Here is a 17,456-nt window from a genome sequence, read left to right as displayed (position 1 = left end):
ATAGGCGTTGTTCAACCTGGCGTTCATGGTGGAAGAAGGTGCCAGAATCCCCAACAGCACCTGGGACATCCTGCACATCCCCCAGGCACATCGAGCCAACAACATCACTCTTCTTGTGTATCTGTATACAAGGTAATGTATTCTCGTCTTATAGTTAGCTTGTTGGTCTTAGTTCAGTGAATATAACAACCGGTAGAAGTTATTACAAGAATTTCGTGGTTATGCAGGTGCAAGGAATCCCGGAAGACCGAGGCTTATCTTCCCTGCAGCCTCGCTCTGGCGAAGATACAGTTTATCGATGTGTGGACAAGATATCATATATGGATGAAGGTACTTCTCTCATTTTGTACATTTTTGCATCATTATTTAAACATATCATACAATTAAAATGCCATAGACTAATATCATTTTGTGTCAATTTTGAATAGGAGAAATTGAGACACAAAGCTTTAGATATTTATTGGAGATTTAAAGATCAAAACGTTCTAAGGTTCAATGTATTGAACAGTACTTATGACATTAGTGATCCCGCTCAAAAACATCACACAAATAGAAACAACCTGCTCGACCAGTGCATGCCATGAGAGGCGATTTGGAGGACAGAGCTGTCGGCTCATTAACTTAGTAGCCGTATCATTGGATTTTCTGGTCCATACCCCACCCAGCAATATTCGAGCTATATGGCGATGATCTGTAGATTCTCGAGTCTGGATCCGTCTATCCAGTGACTAACAGCATGAGCATGGATCTATGCTATTGGCTGTTGTTTGAAAACCGTCTTCACATAGCTGGAATATTGCATACCGACGCCTTAAACAAACACGCACAAAAACCAACAAACAAAGATCAGCTGTCAGTGTGACTGATACTGATGTATGAATGTATGTATCCTCAGCTGTCCAGCATCGTGGGGGTGACGATGGTCGTCGTGGTGACGTTGCTGACGGTGTATCACCAGATGCATACAAGGAGGCAAGCGGAACTGGACATTTGATCAGTTTAATTATCAAAATGTGGAAAGAAATGAGAAACTGTGAAAGAACAAACACCGTGATTAATGTATATGCCATGTTTGTAGACATTCCAAATCGAAGATACTGTCAAGAGTGAAAATATTACCTTGAAGAACAGACACTAATCTCTACTGTCACACTACTGTACATTGAATGTTATTGTAGTGTTTATCAATACATACAGTGCATGCCGTTATAGGATGGTCTTCGTGCTGTGAAGTCTCGCGAGATACTAGTGACTTCGCGAGACTTGGACAGTTAAGTTGTGTGACTGTTTCTTCAATTCCTGGATCATGTCCCCTCAGCTACAACGTATCATATTTATTTTAGCAGCGGAACACTGCAGAGTATTTAATTTCAAATCTATCAAATAATTAGGATATATCAGGTGAAACCAAAAAGCTGTTTTCGATGCTTCGTTATTTTATTCTCTGTTGTTAAAAATGTGTGTTTTGTATTGCCATGTTTCGATTGTTATCAAATCGGTTTCATTTTATCTCTGAGGAAAACAACGTTGATTGTATCCGACTAATGCAATCATACTATTTACTGTCTAGCTTTTAGCTACTTCCGGTACTCAGCTAAGCTGGTTCCTGCTTGGCTCCCTTGCCAAACTGCGATATGCGAGACAGCACACTCCGGTGCAGCGATGACTTAGCATGACATCACTGCCACAGGCTAATTTGCATATCACGTGACCGTACATTTGTCTTGTTTGTCAATAAGTATATATTCATCAATAAGTAGAGACTGGCATAACGCAAGCGATTCGGCGCGGTTTTCAAAATTGTTTTACACTGTTACGTAAATATTCGACAACAGCTGCGACAGTAAAGTTCATAAAGCTTCGATGACAGCACATGGAGCCGTACAACCAAAGTATCGCTGCGCAAATCGAAACAGTTACACGTTTTAGGATATTTTCTCAGTGAAACTAAACCATTTTGACAACGACGTTTAATTAGATGTGTATACTCATAAAAAATACGGAAGTTAAGAAATTGTGTACATAATATTAAATAGACTGTGTAAGATGTGAGGAATCGTCACATCTTTCTGGCCTGTGCTGGCTCGCGGCATGGAACTCTGGGTAGGAGAGTGGCGAGACGGGGCCCAGCTCACTTCCGGTACCAGTTAGAATTGGTTTGGGTTCCAGATTGTGCGACCGACGGCAACTGAGTGATGTATGTCACCGGAAGTTCAAACGTATCGCTACCTACTTACGGGTACTGTAGAATATGATACTGACCAGGCACAACAATCCCATCATTATCAGATTATAGTGAGGTTTTCAGTTGTGTAGATGAAAAACTGATTCTGTTTCTTGGATAGCTTTTTTGACCACCTTGTGAACGTGTGGCAAATGCTGAAAGTTAACAAAAGTTAACAGTCTGGTAAACGCAAAGTGGTGAACGTCTGAGACCCGACATTTCTCAAATATGAAACGGGATCGGGTCAGAGATGGGGATCCTTGCACAACAACCGTCGTGCGTCCATATTAACGTATGGGAGGTACCAGGAACGAACCCAGGCCCTGATACAATTTTAGCATTGTACAATGCGGCCTAAAACAAATGTCGCTCACTCCTCAGCCGACTCTTTGTGATGTCATTTCCTTTCACACTGTTCCACCATATTGATTTAACAGGATCAGCTCTCTTTCCTTGTTTCTTGGTTTGGTATTATGGCAGTTACGTATGCGAGAAACAATTACGTATTTGTACATATGTATATAAGAATCCAATACAATGTGTTTTACATAAACAGTGCAATATGATAAGCTTGGTTTGTTCTTTTTTAGTTATTGTCTAATGGATCTGAACGTGGAGTGCACCTCTGTGTGTGGTTATTTTGTTCAAGTCGGTCGCTCTCGAGCGACGTAGCCAGAGGATGTAGCCAGGGGATCGAACACCGATCTTCCTCAGAACTCAACATATGTCATACTTGGCATTTCACTTTCTCAGTAAAGTACAAATTCTGGTACTTTTTTTATTTAGTCTCATCCAGGATTCGAACCCGCACCCTCAGAGTCAGGCACCTAATCGCCAGCACACAAAGTCAGCCGCCTAGCCCGCTCAGCCACCTCTTTCTATAATGGCATCGTGTAATCATTCCTCAGAACTGCATCACTGTAATGGTAGAGTAATGTGACTCAACGTGCAATGTTTACTAGTTTCATAAAATCGACGCACAGTAATAGTTTTGCAGTCAAGTAATCCAAGATAAGAACCCTTGATCACTATCCTTGTACCACCAAGCTGGACAACTGTGCACATGAATCTGCGAGATTTACAATAGTCAACTCTGCATCCGTCTTTGTAAGGGTACATGTACAAGTCCTTCGAGTTCAACCAACAATGAAACACTACTGAGAAGATGACGCATGTGCAGAATGTCCCATGAGCCTTTTGCACGTGCAATCCGCTCTTTAGTGATTCTAACCAGGGTCTTCATGAGTTTCCTCAAAGCAAGTTCATATCAGAAAAGGGGTTCACTCACCTTTAGAACTGATCAAGGCTTCTGCATGAGGAGTGAACACTTCAACCACTAGGCCACACTACCAACCCTCATGCTCCTCAAACAAAGGCCTATGAAGATGACATATACTCACAGAAACAAATAAGGGAACACATAAAGTACTTTTGTTCCTTTATATATTCCAAGAATTTCACCCACAGTGCAATACATACACTGTGAAGAAACCATAAGTATATATAGAATATAAAATTTCTCGGTGACCAGACAAAAGAATATTTGTTCACATTCATTTATTTAAACATCGTAAACAACGTCATTTATGTACAATATTATATTTACAAAGGTCCACATCCATTCAAACATGAAATACGTCAAACAATATCTTAGCACTATTCCAGCTGCTTGAAATAATTCTTTCATGACTTCCACTTTTACAGATTCTGACATTTCCACATTACAAATGAAACAACAAAATGTATTTAATAAATGTACCTATTTTGTACATTTTATTCTGGCACTGTAACTGGTATGGCAATTAATTGATAAACTTTCTCAGTAAAGCATAGATTCCTGTATTCTTATAAGTTGACTCACCGTATTTAGAACTACTAGTATATTCTTATGAAAGGAAAGTAATAATTTCTGTTTAGGGTCTTTTTCATACAAGAAACCTATTAACTTTGGGCTGAATGTTGGGTTTGAACAGGTCTAGTTCAACCCTTGCCGTAGGCAGCTGAGGTACAATATAGTCGTTCCATCTGTGGTGAGGACAACATTTGGAAGTTATATGTGTATTGCCTTCAAAGAGTTGGGACGAGCACCGTCATGTGTTGTTCAGAAGCGCGTCAGTTTTATGGGGAAATTCTCTGTCACTAGATGGTCATCATGGAACACAAGCACAATGTTGATCTCAAACTCTGAAACCATAACACCAACTCAGTGTAAATAATTAACATCCAATAAATTGTAAATGAATGAGTGATTTTAGTTTCACACCGTACTCAGCAATATTATAGCTATATGGCACCTGTCTGCAATGATTGAGTCAGGACCAGACAATGCAGTGATCAGCATGAGTATCGATCTACACAATTGGGATATGAAAACATGTCAGTCAAGTCGGCGAGTCTGGCCACCTGATCCTGACAGCCACTTCTAACAAGAAGCACAGATTACTGAAGACCAGTTCTAATCCTGACCTTCACAGGTTAAAATTGAAAATTCTGCAGTATTTGAGTGGCTAACTTTGCCATTATCAGAGACCATAAATTAAATAAGATTTTACCTATGGTCTCTCCACAAACAGAACAGATTTAGCCAAGCATGTTGCAGGACAAATAAATTTGCATATCTCCATGGGGAAATCTACACCTGATGAACACCGTATTGCCTCTAGTAGAGGCCCATGTTTGGTTTTATATGCTAGCCATTGGTACAGTGTCTATTAGAAGCAAGTGTTTATAAGAAGCCCACTGTGGATAGTAATGCTGAGTTACCCCCCTTAGATCATGTTGTATTTTACTCACACAGTTGTGAGACAAGATCACTGTAGACTGTTAATCCGGCTCAGATATTTCAGTAAACAGGACCCACTTACCAATTTTAAAGTTACTTGTTGACAATGTTGGGCAGGTAAAGAGCCGAGGAAAGATCATAAAGATGGGGATGCTCTGTCCCCGACACACATCTCCATCAGCTATCTGGATGTTTTGTATCTCCGTGGCTGGAACAGTGAGTAAGGAACATTTCATGCATTTAATAAACATGTCTAACGAACACTTGCATGTAATGAGGTTTTTGGTGCCGTCAGTACTTTCATTTAATGTACACTTACATTTAACAAACGAATACTCATAATGTGCACTGATGTGAAATGAGTACAAATGTGCACTAAACGAAATGCACACTTGTTTACAACAAACCTGTATGCAAAATGAAAATGTAAGTTTTGACTACCCCCACATCCCGACTTTTCCAAATGGCTAATGACCACATTGAAGATGATGTCTTGCATTGGTGGATCAAGCGTGGGATTCAAGGGCTTCAAACCACCACTACCATTCCTTTGAAAATGCCTCGATCCATCTGTGCTTTAAAACTAAGTGTTCACTACATGTAAGTGTTCATAACTGTTTATGTGCAATTGTTCAGTGCTCATAACTCATTAATGATCATTAAATGTAAGTGACTGCTACATGAAATCATCTACAATGTATTTAAGATTGAACGCAAGTGCTCATCATACACAACAATCTACGCACCATCTTTAGCATACCCCTCTGCACAGCCACATGTCTCTACTCGGACCAACTGGATCTCAATAGACTTGATCTGAGCATCACATTGATCAACCTGCAGCTGGAAAGAAAACAGGCAAGCTAATTACAATGAAATCAGTGAGCACACACACAAACAAAATACACACAAAAACAGCAAATAACACACATTTACTGAGAGCCAGAGCTATCTCATTGTAAAATGTACATCAAGAAAATTATAAATGAAGCTGAGAACAAAGATGAATTTCTGCCTGGAGCTGAGTTAATTTGGAACTGCAAAATTATTCTTGACATGAGTAGGATTGTTTTTATATTCTTATATGTTTCCCACTGTGACACAGACAAACAAAAGCCATACTCTTGACAATGTCCCAGAGCCTGTAAAATAATTCTTGACAGCAGTAAGATTAGAGTAATAGCTTTTTATGCCATTTTTATATAAAATGATGCGAATGTTTGTTAATCAGGTAATCAATCAATCTTTTTGTAAGCATTTCATGAGAATCCTTACTAACTACAAGAAAGCAAGGGGAACAACTCTGTCAGCATTATAGAGTCTTCTTTGGGCGCATATAGGTCTTTTAAGGCCCAAGGTCGCCCTAAAACCTTACCTACCTAGAGTCTTCTTCAAATACATTATTTAAAACTGAGGGCATTTATTGGACAAAGACTTTAAACTGAATGCAGAACTTTCTTAACACTAAAATTTTTCAGATACTTCAGCTTAACGGAGCTTTGTAACAAAAGCCACATTACTTGTAGCGGACTCTGTGACTCACCTCCCCTGTTAATGGCTTCGTTATCTGCAGATTGGACGAGCTGAGCTTTCCTTTCACTTTAAACCTTGGCACATTCTGTTTCTGGAATCAAAACACACCCACTGAAGTAAAACAAGCCAACTTTCCTTGGAAAAACTTGAAACAAGGGGTATATATATGCTCTACTTTATGCCTTAGTGTCAAATATCATACAGTGCTATTAAATATCCACACTATGGACAAGTACATACAGTCCCCAATCAACCTTCTTTCAGTTGCTCAATGAATCTCACAGACATTTTGAAAACTATGTCTCTGTGAGTCTTGACAAAACCAGAACACATTTTAAAAAAAAAATAAGAACATATTGCTAAGAGGAAAATATGACCATGGGAATTACCTCTTTTATATTCGTCAATGTTTCTGGGGTGATTGTGAAGCTGACAGGTTTAGGCTTTGACTTCTCCTCTTGATCCTGAAACAAACAGATCAGAAGTCTTAGCTTGCTTGTTTTCTGTTCAGCTATATGATTGTGGACTAAATATTAATGGTCCTGGAAAAGACAATCCAGTGATTGACATAATGAACATTCATAAATGCACGCAGGATATAATGCCCTGCATTACCATGTCAGCGAGCCTGGCCATCCAATCCTCTCTGTGACCTCTTACAACAAGCATGGGTTTGTGAAGACTGATTATAAACCAAAAGTGATGTCACTCTATTGGTTTTTTTTGTAATATCCCTCAAATCTTGAAGATTGATACGACTTTGTCTTGGATTGAGTGAAAATGATCGTAAAATATGATGTTATTGACAATCTTCAACATGTAGTGCTGAACCCCCAAGTTCGAACCCCTAACCCTTTGCTTACTGGCTTGGCAGGTTTATACACTAGGCTACTAGGCTACAAAGGATTGCTGTAAAGAATGAGATACAAACCGCATGTTTCTCACAATGCAGGTAGTGCGAGCAGCACATAGGGAAAGCCACGGTTAGCTGGTAAAGCTGCCAGTGTCATCCCAGCTGATTTCATTAGTGAATACCAAATATTGAAATTATATCTAAAGTATATGTCTTTGGTCGGTTTATAACGTGAATGGAACATGACCTGTGGGCATTATTGAGAAGTAAGACCTCTTCCCTTGGGAAATGCACGTGGGTTTCCTTCTCCATAATGACAGCGGGTCCTGTTACATGATACATTTCTAACCTGTATCTTCAAGAAGATCATGAGGCATCAAGTGTGAATACTGAAATCAGTTCCGTTTCTCTTTAAATCAGTTAGGAAGTGGTGGTAAAGGCGTGTATCAGATACTGTTGAATAAACACAATCATAAACTGTTTTATAGGCATTTTTAGAAGTTGCTGAGCTAAAGGTGCTTCACCTTAAGCACACTCATAGTAAAACAAAAATCCATGACAGCTATTCTGGAAATGTTCGTAGCCCTATGAGTGAGTGAGTTTAGTTTTATGCCGCACTCAGCAATATTCCAGTTATATGGCGGCGGTCTGTAAATAATCAAGTCTGGACCAGACAATCCAGTGACCAACAATATAAGCATCGATCTGTGCAATTGGGAACCGATGACATGCGTCAACCAAGTCAGTTAGTCTGACCACCCGATCCCGTTAGACAAGCATAGTCATCTTAGTTTTATGGCAAGAATGGGTTGCTGAAGGCCTATTCTACCCTGAGACCTTCACAGGTCCATAGCCCTACGAACTTCTTAAGGCCATTCTTAACAAAATGGCTCCAATCAAAGGTAAGAATTCATAGGGCTAAGAACATTTTGAGAAGGGCCAAGTATATTAAAACTGATACAGTCAATGACAAAGATTCAGGAAAGAGATCAATTCTGAAGGTTTATACAGAGGATTGCCTAATACATGGTGTCGGCTTATTCACTGTACAGATGGCAATATACATGGACAGTTTGTTGTCAGTGTACCTTATATTCGACGATGAACTCGGTCTGCTTTTGAAGGTCTTTGTTGAGCAGGGATCTCTTCATATCAACCTTCACACAGTACTGTAACATGACAGAAGAGACAAGGATCAAGTCATTATCAATATGTATTCCTGACGAGAATGAGGGTTCAAATAACAACCAGAATTCCAGATAAGACCTCATGTGGTTACTGTACCCACTGTATTTTTTTGAGTGGGTATTATTTTCTTTTACCAACTGCTTTCAAATATGTGGATACCTCAGTGATTTATTGACCGATGTGTATGTCAATGAGTAAATTTACTAAGCAGGTCCCTTATTCTCGAAATGTTCGTAGCCCAAAGAATTCTTACATTTGATCATAGCCAATGTGTTAAGTATGGACTTGAGAAGTTCATAGGGCCACGAACGTTTCGAGAATAGCTAGCCAGGTATGTACTATCTTATGTCATACTTAAACAAAACCAACTTAAATATAATCGAATGATGTCATTAAAATAACTCATCAGGTATTTGTTTTGCAGTCTACCATTGAACAACGACTCCTTATACTATGTAAACTATGTTGTCTCATCTCATATCAGAGTAGGTCCTCAAACAAATTTAACATATGAAAACCTCATAACCTCTTTTTACTGATAAGAGCTCACCTGTATGTTGACAAAGACTCCATGGTATGTTTCATACAATGTTTTCCCTGCCTTAGCTCGGAGCGGTACCTCAAAGGGTATCTCAGTCTTCCCTGACGGTAATTTGCCAGGTTTGGCCACCTCCAGGTTGTAGTTGATCAACTGGATAGGCTGGAATGTACACATCATAAAATAATCATGACATTCATGAAACTGTATTGATCATGATAAACCAGGCCTCAAGCAATCTGTCCACATTAGTCTACCGAATGGATCTGTCAGGTTCAATGACAAGGATGACAATGTGTCATCATACAAACAGGTGCTTGTTTTCTTGTTCAGATATTTTTGGATCTATTCATATCACATGTATGTATACAACTACACATTATGTATATCTGGTGTGAAATGAAAGATCTAGAAATATATAAGGGGGTGAGACTGTACTCAAATGACTTTGCTCAAGAATTGCAATCGCCTGATTTTATGATTCTGATCGGATCATATACTGGCTGCCATCACTCAGCTGGTGCATGTCATTGCTGAGGGCGCCACAGAACAACAAATAAATAAAATTATGCATTTGTTTAATTCAGAGATGCCACAAATGACTTGCACTGATGAGTGCATATCAAATAAAGTCAAATGCCAAAATGTGTTCAGAGATCTACAGATGATGACAGAAATTATGAATCCTGCAGTCTGTGCCAAAACCATTTGAGTGCTGACCAGCCACGCTATTTTCCTTTGGTTCAGTGGTATACAGAACAAATTTTATGGATGGCAACTTCTTTTACAAATGCTTCACAATGGTACAAAAATCTGTATTGAAACATCGCTCTCATGAGTAAAAGAAGTTGTTATTCCTAAAGTTTGTTCTGAATTGTACATCCCAACTTCTAATATACCACAGTGTCACTGTGATGTCTGATGATGTTTCTGAATGGGACGTTACTTTTGTGCAAGTCTGTACCGGTATGTTGTTAAAGATTTCATTGTAAATCCCCATGTTTCCCATCTCGGCTTGAGTGGATCAGTTGATAAGTTTACAGTTACCGGTACATATGTCACATTTGACCACTTTAAAACGACACCTATCAGTCCACATGATCAAAGAGTCTTTCCAAGTTCTAGCGACATTTTCAAAAAACACAGTTCACTACACTGTAGTGTTACTTCAGAGGACACTCGTTTTGTTGAGTGAGAAAGCGTATTGTTCTCTGGTGCTTTTAGCAATATTCCAGCAATATCATGGCAGGACACCGGAAATGAGCCTAAATCATTGTCATCATAATGGGGTATCAAACACAGGTCTTTTGCATGACATGCCCCTTCATATTGAACCCTTAAAAGTAATGAGTAGAGGTCAAACCATTTTTCAGGCTGCAAGAAATACTGTTCTTGCATGCATGTATGAAAACATCTAAAACTTTGGGAGTCTCTTCAGTGATAGGTTTTGCACATTTGTTGCAAATACGCTTCTTGTTTTCAGCTATTGTGAGAACAATATCTGTGCCTATGACAATTTCAATTAAATCTAACAAACGCATTCACACTGAAACTGATACTGGTGATCATGAGCCCCACCGACTCACCGGAGCAGGCCAAGTCACTACGAAGGGTTTTCTATGCTGTGGCAAGGTATTTACGTCCACCTTTGACGGTCGAGTCCAATTCTCGTTCTGCCCCTGGATCAAGTCAACACTGACCTCAATCAGTGCATGAATTGCTTGCTCTTCTGTTAAACGTGTTGATGATTCCCAAACCACCTATTTTTCTAAACTACAATTACATAACAAACAGATAGCTCAACCTTTCTATGCAGAGTTGACCTAGTTATATATGGATGTATGTGCCCTGGAAAATAGACGGGGAAAACGTAACTCATGTAGTGTTTTGATAAACAAAGGCATATTTCTAAAGAAGTCACTTGTACAAATAGGCACTTGCTACATTTGATTTTCAGTGCAAACATGACTGTGAGCCATGAAAGTCTCATCAGACTGCCAAACACTCTCTCACTGAGGGACTCTAGAACTTAGTATAGGACTAATGACAACTGGTGTGAGGAGTTCCTCTAATTTTCAAACTTAAATCCTGCTTTACTCTAAATATGGGTCTTAAGAATAGACAGCAAGAGTAGTATACTCCCAAAGGAGTTGACATTGATGACATGATGTGCTGTTTAAGTTGACATCCATTGATTGCAGGAAAAAATATCAGTGCCATGAGCACGCATCAGTTGCTTGGATGTGTGCACTAAATAAATATTCTATATATAATTTTTTTAAAACAATCAGACAAGTTGTTTCAGAGGAGAAAAGATGGGTGTGACATGCAGAAGACATGCAGTTTATTCTTGTTTTGTTTGTTTCTTTATGCAATACTGAGGAACATTAAATATTTCTTAGTCTGTAACTTAATGAAGTAGTCTGTAACAATTAAGTTCATTGAAAATGGAATCAGACACCTTAGTGTTGATTTTCAGTAATCATTATTACTATTTTGATTCAATATTTGAAAATCCTATTTGACTTATTTCCACACAGGAAGAACATAACTTTTGACTAAAATTCAAGCAGTTTCAGGCTCTGAAAGTTTGAAGTAAAGAAAATTATGCATATGTTGTGTATCATTTGGGTGATAATGGTACTAGGATGTCCACCGAGATGCCACATGCACAGCGAGAAAGAAGTTGTAGAGCTATAGAAGGGTTCCACTTCCAAGAAAGAACTTGTATAGCTATAGAAGGGTTCCACTTCCAAGAGAGAGGTTGTATAGCTATAGAAGGGTTCCACTTCCAAGAAAGAAGTTGTAGAGCTATAGAAGGGTTCCACTTCCAAGAAAGAAGTTGTATAGCTATAGAAGGGTTCCACTTCCAAGAGAGACATTGTATATCTATAGAAAGGTTCCACTTCCAAGAAAAAAAGTTGTAGAGCTATAGAAGGGTTCCACTTTTAAGAAAGAACTGGTATAGCTATAGAAGGGTTCCACTTCCAAGAGAGACATTGTATATCTATAGAAGGGTTCCACTTCCAAGAAAGAAGTTGTAGAGCTATAGAAGGGTTCCACTTCCATGAAAGACGTTGTAGAGCTATAGAAGGGTTCCACTTCCAAGAAAGAAGTTGTACAGCTATAGAAGGGCTCCACTTCCAAGAGAGACATTGTATATCTATAGAAGGGTTCCACTTCCAAGAAAGAAGTTGTAGAGCTATAGAAGGGTTCCACTTCCAAGAGAGACGTTGTATATCTATAGAAGGGTTCCACTTCCAAGAAAGAAGTTGTAGAGCTATAGAAGGGTTCCACTTCCAAGAAAGAAGTTGTATACGTATAGAAGGGTTCCACTTCCAAGAAAGAAGTTGTATAGCTATAGAAGGGTTCAACTTCCAAGAGAGACATTGTATATCTATAGAAGGGTTCCACTTCCAAGAAAAAAGTTGTAGAGCTATAGAAGGGTTCCACTTTTAAGAAAGAACTGGTATAGCTATAGAAGGGTTCCACTTCCAAGAGAGACATTGTATATCTATAGAAGGGTTCCACTTCCAAGAAAGAAGTTGTAGAGCTATAGAAGGATTCCACTTCCAAGAAAGAAGTTGTAGAGCTATAGAAGGGTTCCACTTCCAAGAGAGACATTGTATATCTATAGAAGGGTTCCACTTCCAAGAAAGAAGTTGTAGAGCTATACAAGGGCTCCACTTCCAAGAAAGAAGTTGTAGAGCTATAGAAGGGTTCCACTTCCAAGAAAGAAGTTGTATAGCTATAGAAGGGTTCCACTTCCAAGAGAGACATTGTATATCTATAGAAGGGTTCCACTTCCAAGAAAGAAGTTGTAGAGCTATAGAAGGGTTCCACTTCCAAGAAAGAAGTTGTAGAGCTATAGAAGGGTTCCACTTCCAAGAGAGACATTGTATATCTATAGAAGGGTTCCACTTCCAAGAAAGAAGTTGTAGAGCTATAGAAGGGTTCCACTTCCAAGAAAGAAGTTGTACAGCTATAGAAGGGCTCCACTTCCAAGAAAGAAGTTGTAGAGCTATAGAAGGGTTCCACTTTTAAGAAAGAAGTTGTAGAGCTATAGAAGGGTTCCACTTCCAAGAAAGAACTGGTATAGCTATAGAAGGGTTCCACTTCCAAGAAAGAACTGGTATAGCTATAGAAGGGTTCCACTTCCAAGAAAGAAGTTGTATAGCTATAGAAGGGTTCCACTTCCAAGGGAGACATTGTATATCTATAGAAGGGTTCCACTTCCAAGAAAGAAGTTGTAGAGCTATAGAAGGGTTCCACTTCCAAGAAAGAAGTTGTAGAGCTATAGAAGGGTTCCACTTCCAAGAAAGAAGGTGCATATCCATCAAAAGTGTTTCTCTTCAAGAAGAAATGTGATTGAGTGACGCCAGATTAATTATCCTGTAAGAATTTTCAAGTTGATGATGGATTTCATGCTAAAAGAGCTGACATGGATGTTCAATTAAATTTTATGTTTCTACTTGTATGAAGAATCAAATAAAACAAAGGTCAAATCAAGGGTCCAAAATCATAAATGAAATCATAATGAGGACTGGGTGAATCGTTGCTGTCCTATTATCAAGTCTAAAGCAAGCTGTCCAGTGATTGGCACCATGCACTTCAATTAATGCAGCTAGGATACAATGTCTTGAAACAACCATCACCGAGAACGATGTCAGCTTTCACATAAAATATGTTCATTCATCTTACAAAAAAAGGCGTAAAATTTGTTATGACAATATGCAACCATGCTGCAAGCAAACACAAATTTGAGCCACATTTCAAACAACTCCTCCTGCTTCCTGCTTTCAAGTTAACTAAACAACATAATTGCAACATGTAAACAAGGCCTAGTGGCAGTCATCTGTGCTTCACTATTTGTTTAAAAAAGTGAAACTGTCTACGTCTGAGATAGATGGTGTCATCGCATTGTTGTCCCCATGTTTGTTGTTCTGACACATCCTAATGACAATTTCAGGTAATGATGGGTCAAGGCTTGTCCCAGCTATTGTCTAAATTTGCCTCCTACCTTGAGCGAGTTGTAGAAGGCCTCAAACACTCCAACACTCTTGGCACTGAGCTGTAGATTAACAACACCATCTACGGCAAGGGTGATGCCCTGGTGCTGTAGCTCCCCACGGCTCTGCACCACCACAACACCAGATACGACATCCTGGGAGAAACAAAACATGTTCATCCTTTCATTATCTACTGGCAAACAAGGACAAGTTGAGCACTGACCTGCCAATTGACCACTATAGCATGTATGACTTTGAGTTCTGCCTGCCATTGTGAGTGAAAGGGCCCCAGGTTGTCTGTGACCCTGTCAGAGTCTTGTGAGCATGGGGTTGCTCAAATGGGCTTGTTCACTGCCATACACTGCCTACTTCTTTACAAAATTTTCTCTGTGCTGGTCCAATTTATCTTTGTTTGCCAGCAGGCTACTGGCTGATCAAATTAATATACCTGTTGTGAAATATGGCAATGATATTTAAAGAATGAGCAAGTATAGGGAACCAAAAGGAGTTCATCCTTTCATTATCTTCGAAGCTAACTGATTGCCAATAAAATATTATTGTCATGCAATGTGGTAAGCAAGTTAATGAATAAGTATCTGTGAGTATAGCATAATGCAGCTCGTAACAATCTCCAAGTAACGTCATGGCAGGAGATACCAGAACTGAGCCTCACACACGAACCTGGGTATGGTGGACACTGTCACCACTAACATGACATTGAAAGTGCCAAAATTAAGAACACTACAATACGTTCAATCAGAAACAATATGATAAATTATATGGTGTCTGGTTGAACATTACCATAAATCAAACACTAATAGTTATGATGTTTTGGGGGTCATGTTTGGTTTTTTCAAATGTAAAGCCACATACAGGCTACATACATACATAGTTAAATGACAATACATACCTTGATTTGAGACCTTGTAATTACAAAACCCTGTCCCAGGAATATTTGACAATCTAAAGTGTTACAATCTAATACAATATGGGTTATCATGCATATTATAAAGTGCCAAATAATTATAATGTTTAGCAAGAACAGATGACAGTGACACTTTGTTGTCTTGCTGGCAGAGCTACCCATGAAAATCTGGGTTGAAATTGAAATTGCTTGTCATAAGTGGTGACTAACAGGATCGGGTAGTCAGACTCACTAACCTGGTTGACACATGTCATCGTATCCCAATAGTGTCAAATGCTGTTGATCACTCCATTGTTTGATCAAGACTATTCCTGACCGCCCCATATACAGACTCATGCCATTTATTTTGGGCCACTTGACATCATTTCCATAGATGTACATGTTATTTCAGTGTAGCACAATCAAGTTTCATGAAGTGAGTTCATGATGGATCTTTGTAAAATTTGACAGGCAAATGTATACGTAAAATCATCTCTGTTCTGAGTGTGGTGATAAACAACCAACCAACCATCTTAAAGGTCACATGCAACATAAAACACTTTGCAGATTCTGACACCTTTCGGTATGCTCTTACCAACAAAGAGTTCCGCTCTTACCAACCAATTATCAAAAATGTCAATTCAACCTATACAGTTGAAGAAAAAAAGAGGATGAAAAAAAGCGAGAAAAATCAGAGTTCAAACCATACACAAATTTTCCCCCAGCGTAGGTTCTGAGAGCTTGAAACAGTATGCCTGCCTGGAGTATGGGGTCATAAGCAGTTGTCTTATCTTGGTTGTGTACATAAACAAGTAAATAATCTACTTGCTACATAAAAAAAACATGTTGATTGTGATAAGCAGACTCTGTCACGGAGAAAACTCAATGTCTTGTTTATTGACACCTCTATGTCTACCTGCCTGTCTGTTGATGACAATATGCAATGCACAACTTCAATTACTGACCATAAACTAAGAGTCGGCTAAGAGTATCGGCAAATGAACCAGTGGCCATTGAAAAAGCCCTGTTGCACTTGACTGTACACGCAGCGATACACACTGGGTTCATGGCTGCATCATTTCGAGGGAGGTAAACCCAAGTACAAAATATTGCACTTTTGATTTGCGATTATACACTTATAATTATGTTTGGTTTGGGTTTTTTTTCACTATCACCAATGCATTTTATACATCATGAACAAGTGATAATTATTTTTGATTTTTTGGTAGCATGTGACCTTTAAGTCATAAGGACAAGCGTCAACTAGCACACAGATCACTTATGCTTTCTAACAAAAAAATGTAAGATGTCTAACAGGCAAAACATTAAGATAATTTAGAGTTTGTTTCTTTGTGCAACACATATGAGGGGGTTCTATAAATAATCGCGTCTGGGGGAAAGAGTTCTGCCCATACCTCGCTCTTTATACATAGAATGTATCCACCTTGCCTGGTGTAATATTCCAACACTGACATGAGTTCATTGATTGTTTTCTTATAACTGTTCCTGTTTATCCAATGTAAATTTAGGGTCAGGAGTGCATGTCAGTTCGTAATTGTGGCTTTTGATTGGCGTGGTGGCTGCGGCCGGGCCTCTAACCGAGTCTGTGTTAAACAAACCAGTTACTGGCGGGGTGCGATGCCATTTATCAACTGTTAGCAAGCCTGACCACTCGATCGCTTTAGTCCTCTGGACAGTTAAGGTTATACAGCAGAAATGTCGGAAATGTCACTCATGCGACAAAAACCATCAGCAACAGAAGAGTAACATCATGTGTTTAATTTAAAATATGTCAAAACGACATGAACATACATTCTAAGAAATACTCGATCTCGGGAAACGAAAAGGGGAGGGGCAAACATGATCGAAAACAGGACATCAAAATTTCCAACATGCAAATACTGCAGAGAACAAGTGTTAGATTTACCATTTCATCGCATGACTCTTTTACACGGCACATGCACTGGCAATACTTTGCAAGATGACAAATGCACCAACACGTCAATCCAAACTTACCCCTTCCCTATAAACCTTGTTCACTTTCTTCAGGCGAATGTCGATCGTCGCCATCTTGGATTGTCATGTGACTCAAGTTAGCCGCATACAACATGTAAAATGCAACATAACGCGCTTCCAAAAGATAACCATATTTCACAGCACGAAATTTCATTCGTATCTAACATTCTTAAAAATATAATCAACTGAACATAAAATCAGAATTGAATTAATTTCAAAATAAATATTTTTAGGATAATTACTCTGGCCTAACTTGCGAAAAACGTTATTTAAACGTTCACGAAGTATTATAAGTAAAACTGTGATGCCATGATTTCATATAATATGCCATCTTTCATAACGTGTGCTGAGATTTTTAAGACAAGAAAACTAGTGGGAGGTTAACGGAATAGCCGTTGTCACTGAAGGC

General features: G+C 39.0%; 2 protein-coding genes across 2 annotated transcripts in view; one reads left to right on the top strand and one right to left on the bottom strand.

Moving 5' to 3' along the window:
• Positions 1 to 2,790, top strand: part of LOC137288147 (protein sel-1 homolog 3-like) — a 32,237-nt gene extending 29,447 nt beyond the window's left edge. The window contains exons 22-24 of the mRNA XM_067820564.1: positions 5 to 132; positions 228 to 330; positions 896 to 2,790. Of these exons, the coding sequence (XP_067676665.1) occupies positions 5 to 132; positions 228 to 330; positions 896 to 994 (330 nt within the window). The 3' untranslated portion in view covers positions 995 to 2,790. The remainder of the gene's footprint in view (positions 1 to 4; positions 133 to 227; positions 331 to 895) is intronic.
• A 976-nt stretch (positions 2,791 to 3,766) lies between these two features.
• On the bottom strand, positions 3,767 to 17,450 carry LOC137288138 (vacuolar protein sorting-associated protein 26C-like). Its single transcript, XM_067820552.1, has 9 exons — positions 17,048 to 17,450; positions 14,139 to 14,282; positions 9,131 to 9,280; positions 8,481 to 8,561; positions 6,929 to 7,003; positions 6,550 to 6,630; positions 5,753 to 5,849; positions 5,089 to 5,214; positions 3,767 to 4,408 (listed from the first exon to the last, which is right to left on the bottom strand). The coding sequence occupies exons 1-9, from the start codon at positions 17,099 to 17,101 to the stop codon at positions 4,326 to 4,328; spliced, it is 891 nt and encodes a 296-aa protein (XP_067676653.1). The 5' UTR covers positions 17,102 to 17,450; the 3' UTR covers positions 3,767 to 4,325.
• Between the last annotated feature and the right edge of the window lie 6 nt (positions 17,451 to 17,456).

The sequence above is a fragment of the Haliotis asinina genome, chromosome 1 (genome assembly GCF_037392515.1).
Source record: "Haliotis asinina isolate JCU_RB_2024 chromosome 1, JCU_Hal_asi_v2, whole genome shotgun sequence".
NCBI lineage: Eukaryota > Metazoa > Mollusca > Gastropoda > Lepetellida > Haliotidae > Haliotis > Haliotis asinina.
This window is presented reverse-complemented; position numbering and strand designations above follow the sequence as displayed.

Excerpts from the sequence above, each read along its gene's own strand:
- LOC137288138 (XM_067820552.1), bottom strand. The coding sequence starts at position 17,101 with ATGGCGACGATCGACATTCGCCTGAAGAAAGTGAACAAGGTTTATAGG. Across the intron at positions 14,283-17,047 it reads ACAAGGTTTATAGGGAAGGG|GATGTCGTATCTGGTGTTGT; the intron begins GTAAGTTTGGAT and ends TGTTTCTCCCAG. Across the intron at positions 4,409-5,088 it reads AACAAGTAACTTTAAAATTG|AGTTTGAGATCAACATTGTG; the intron begins GTAAGTGGGTCC and ends TTATGGTTTCAG.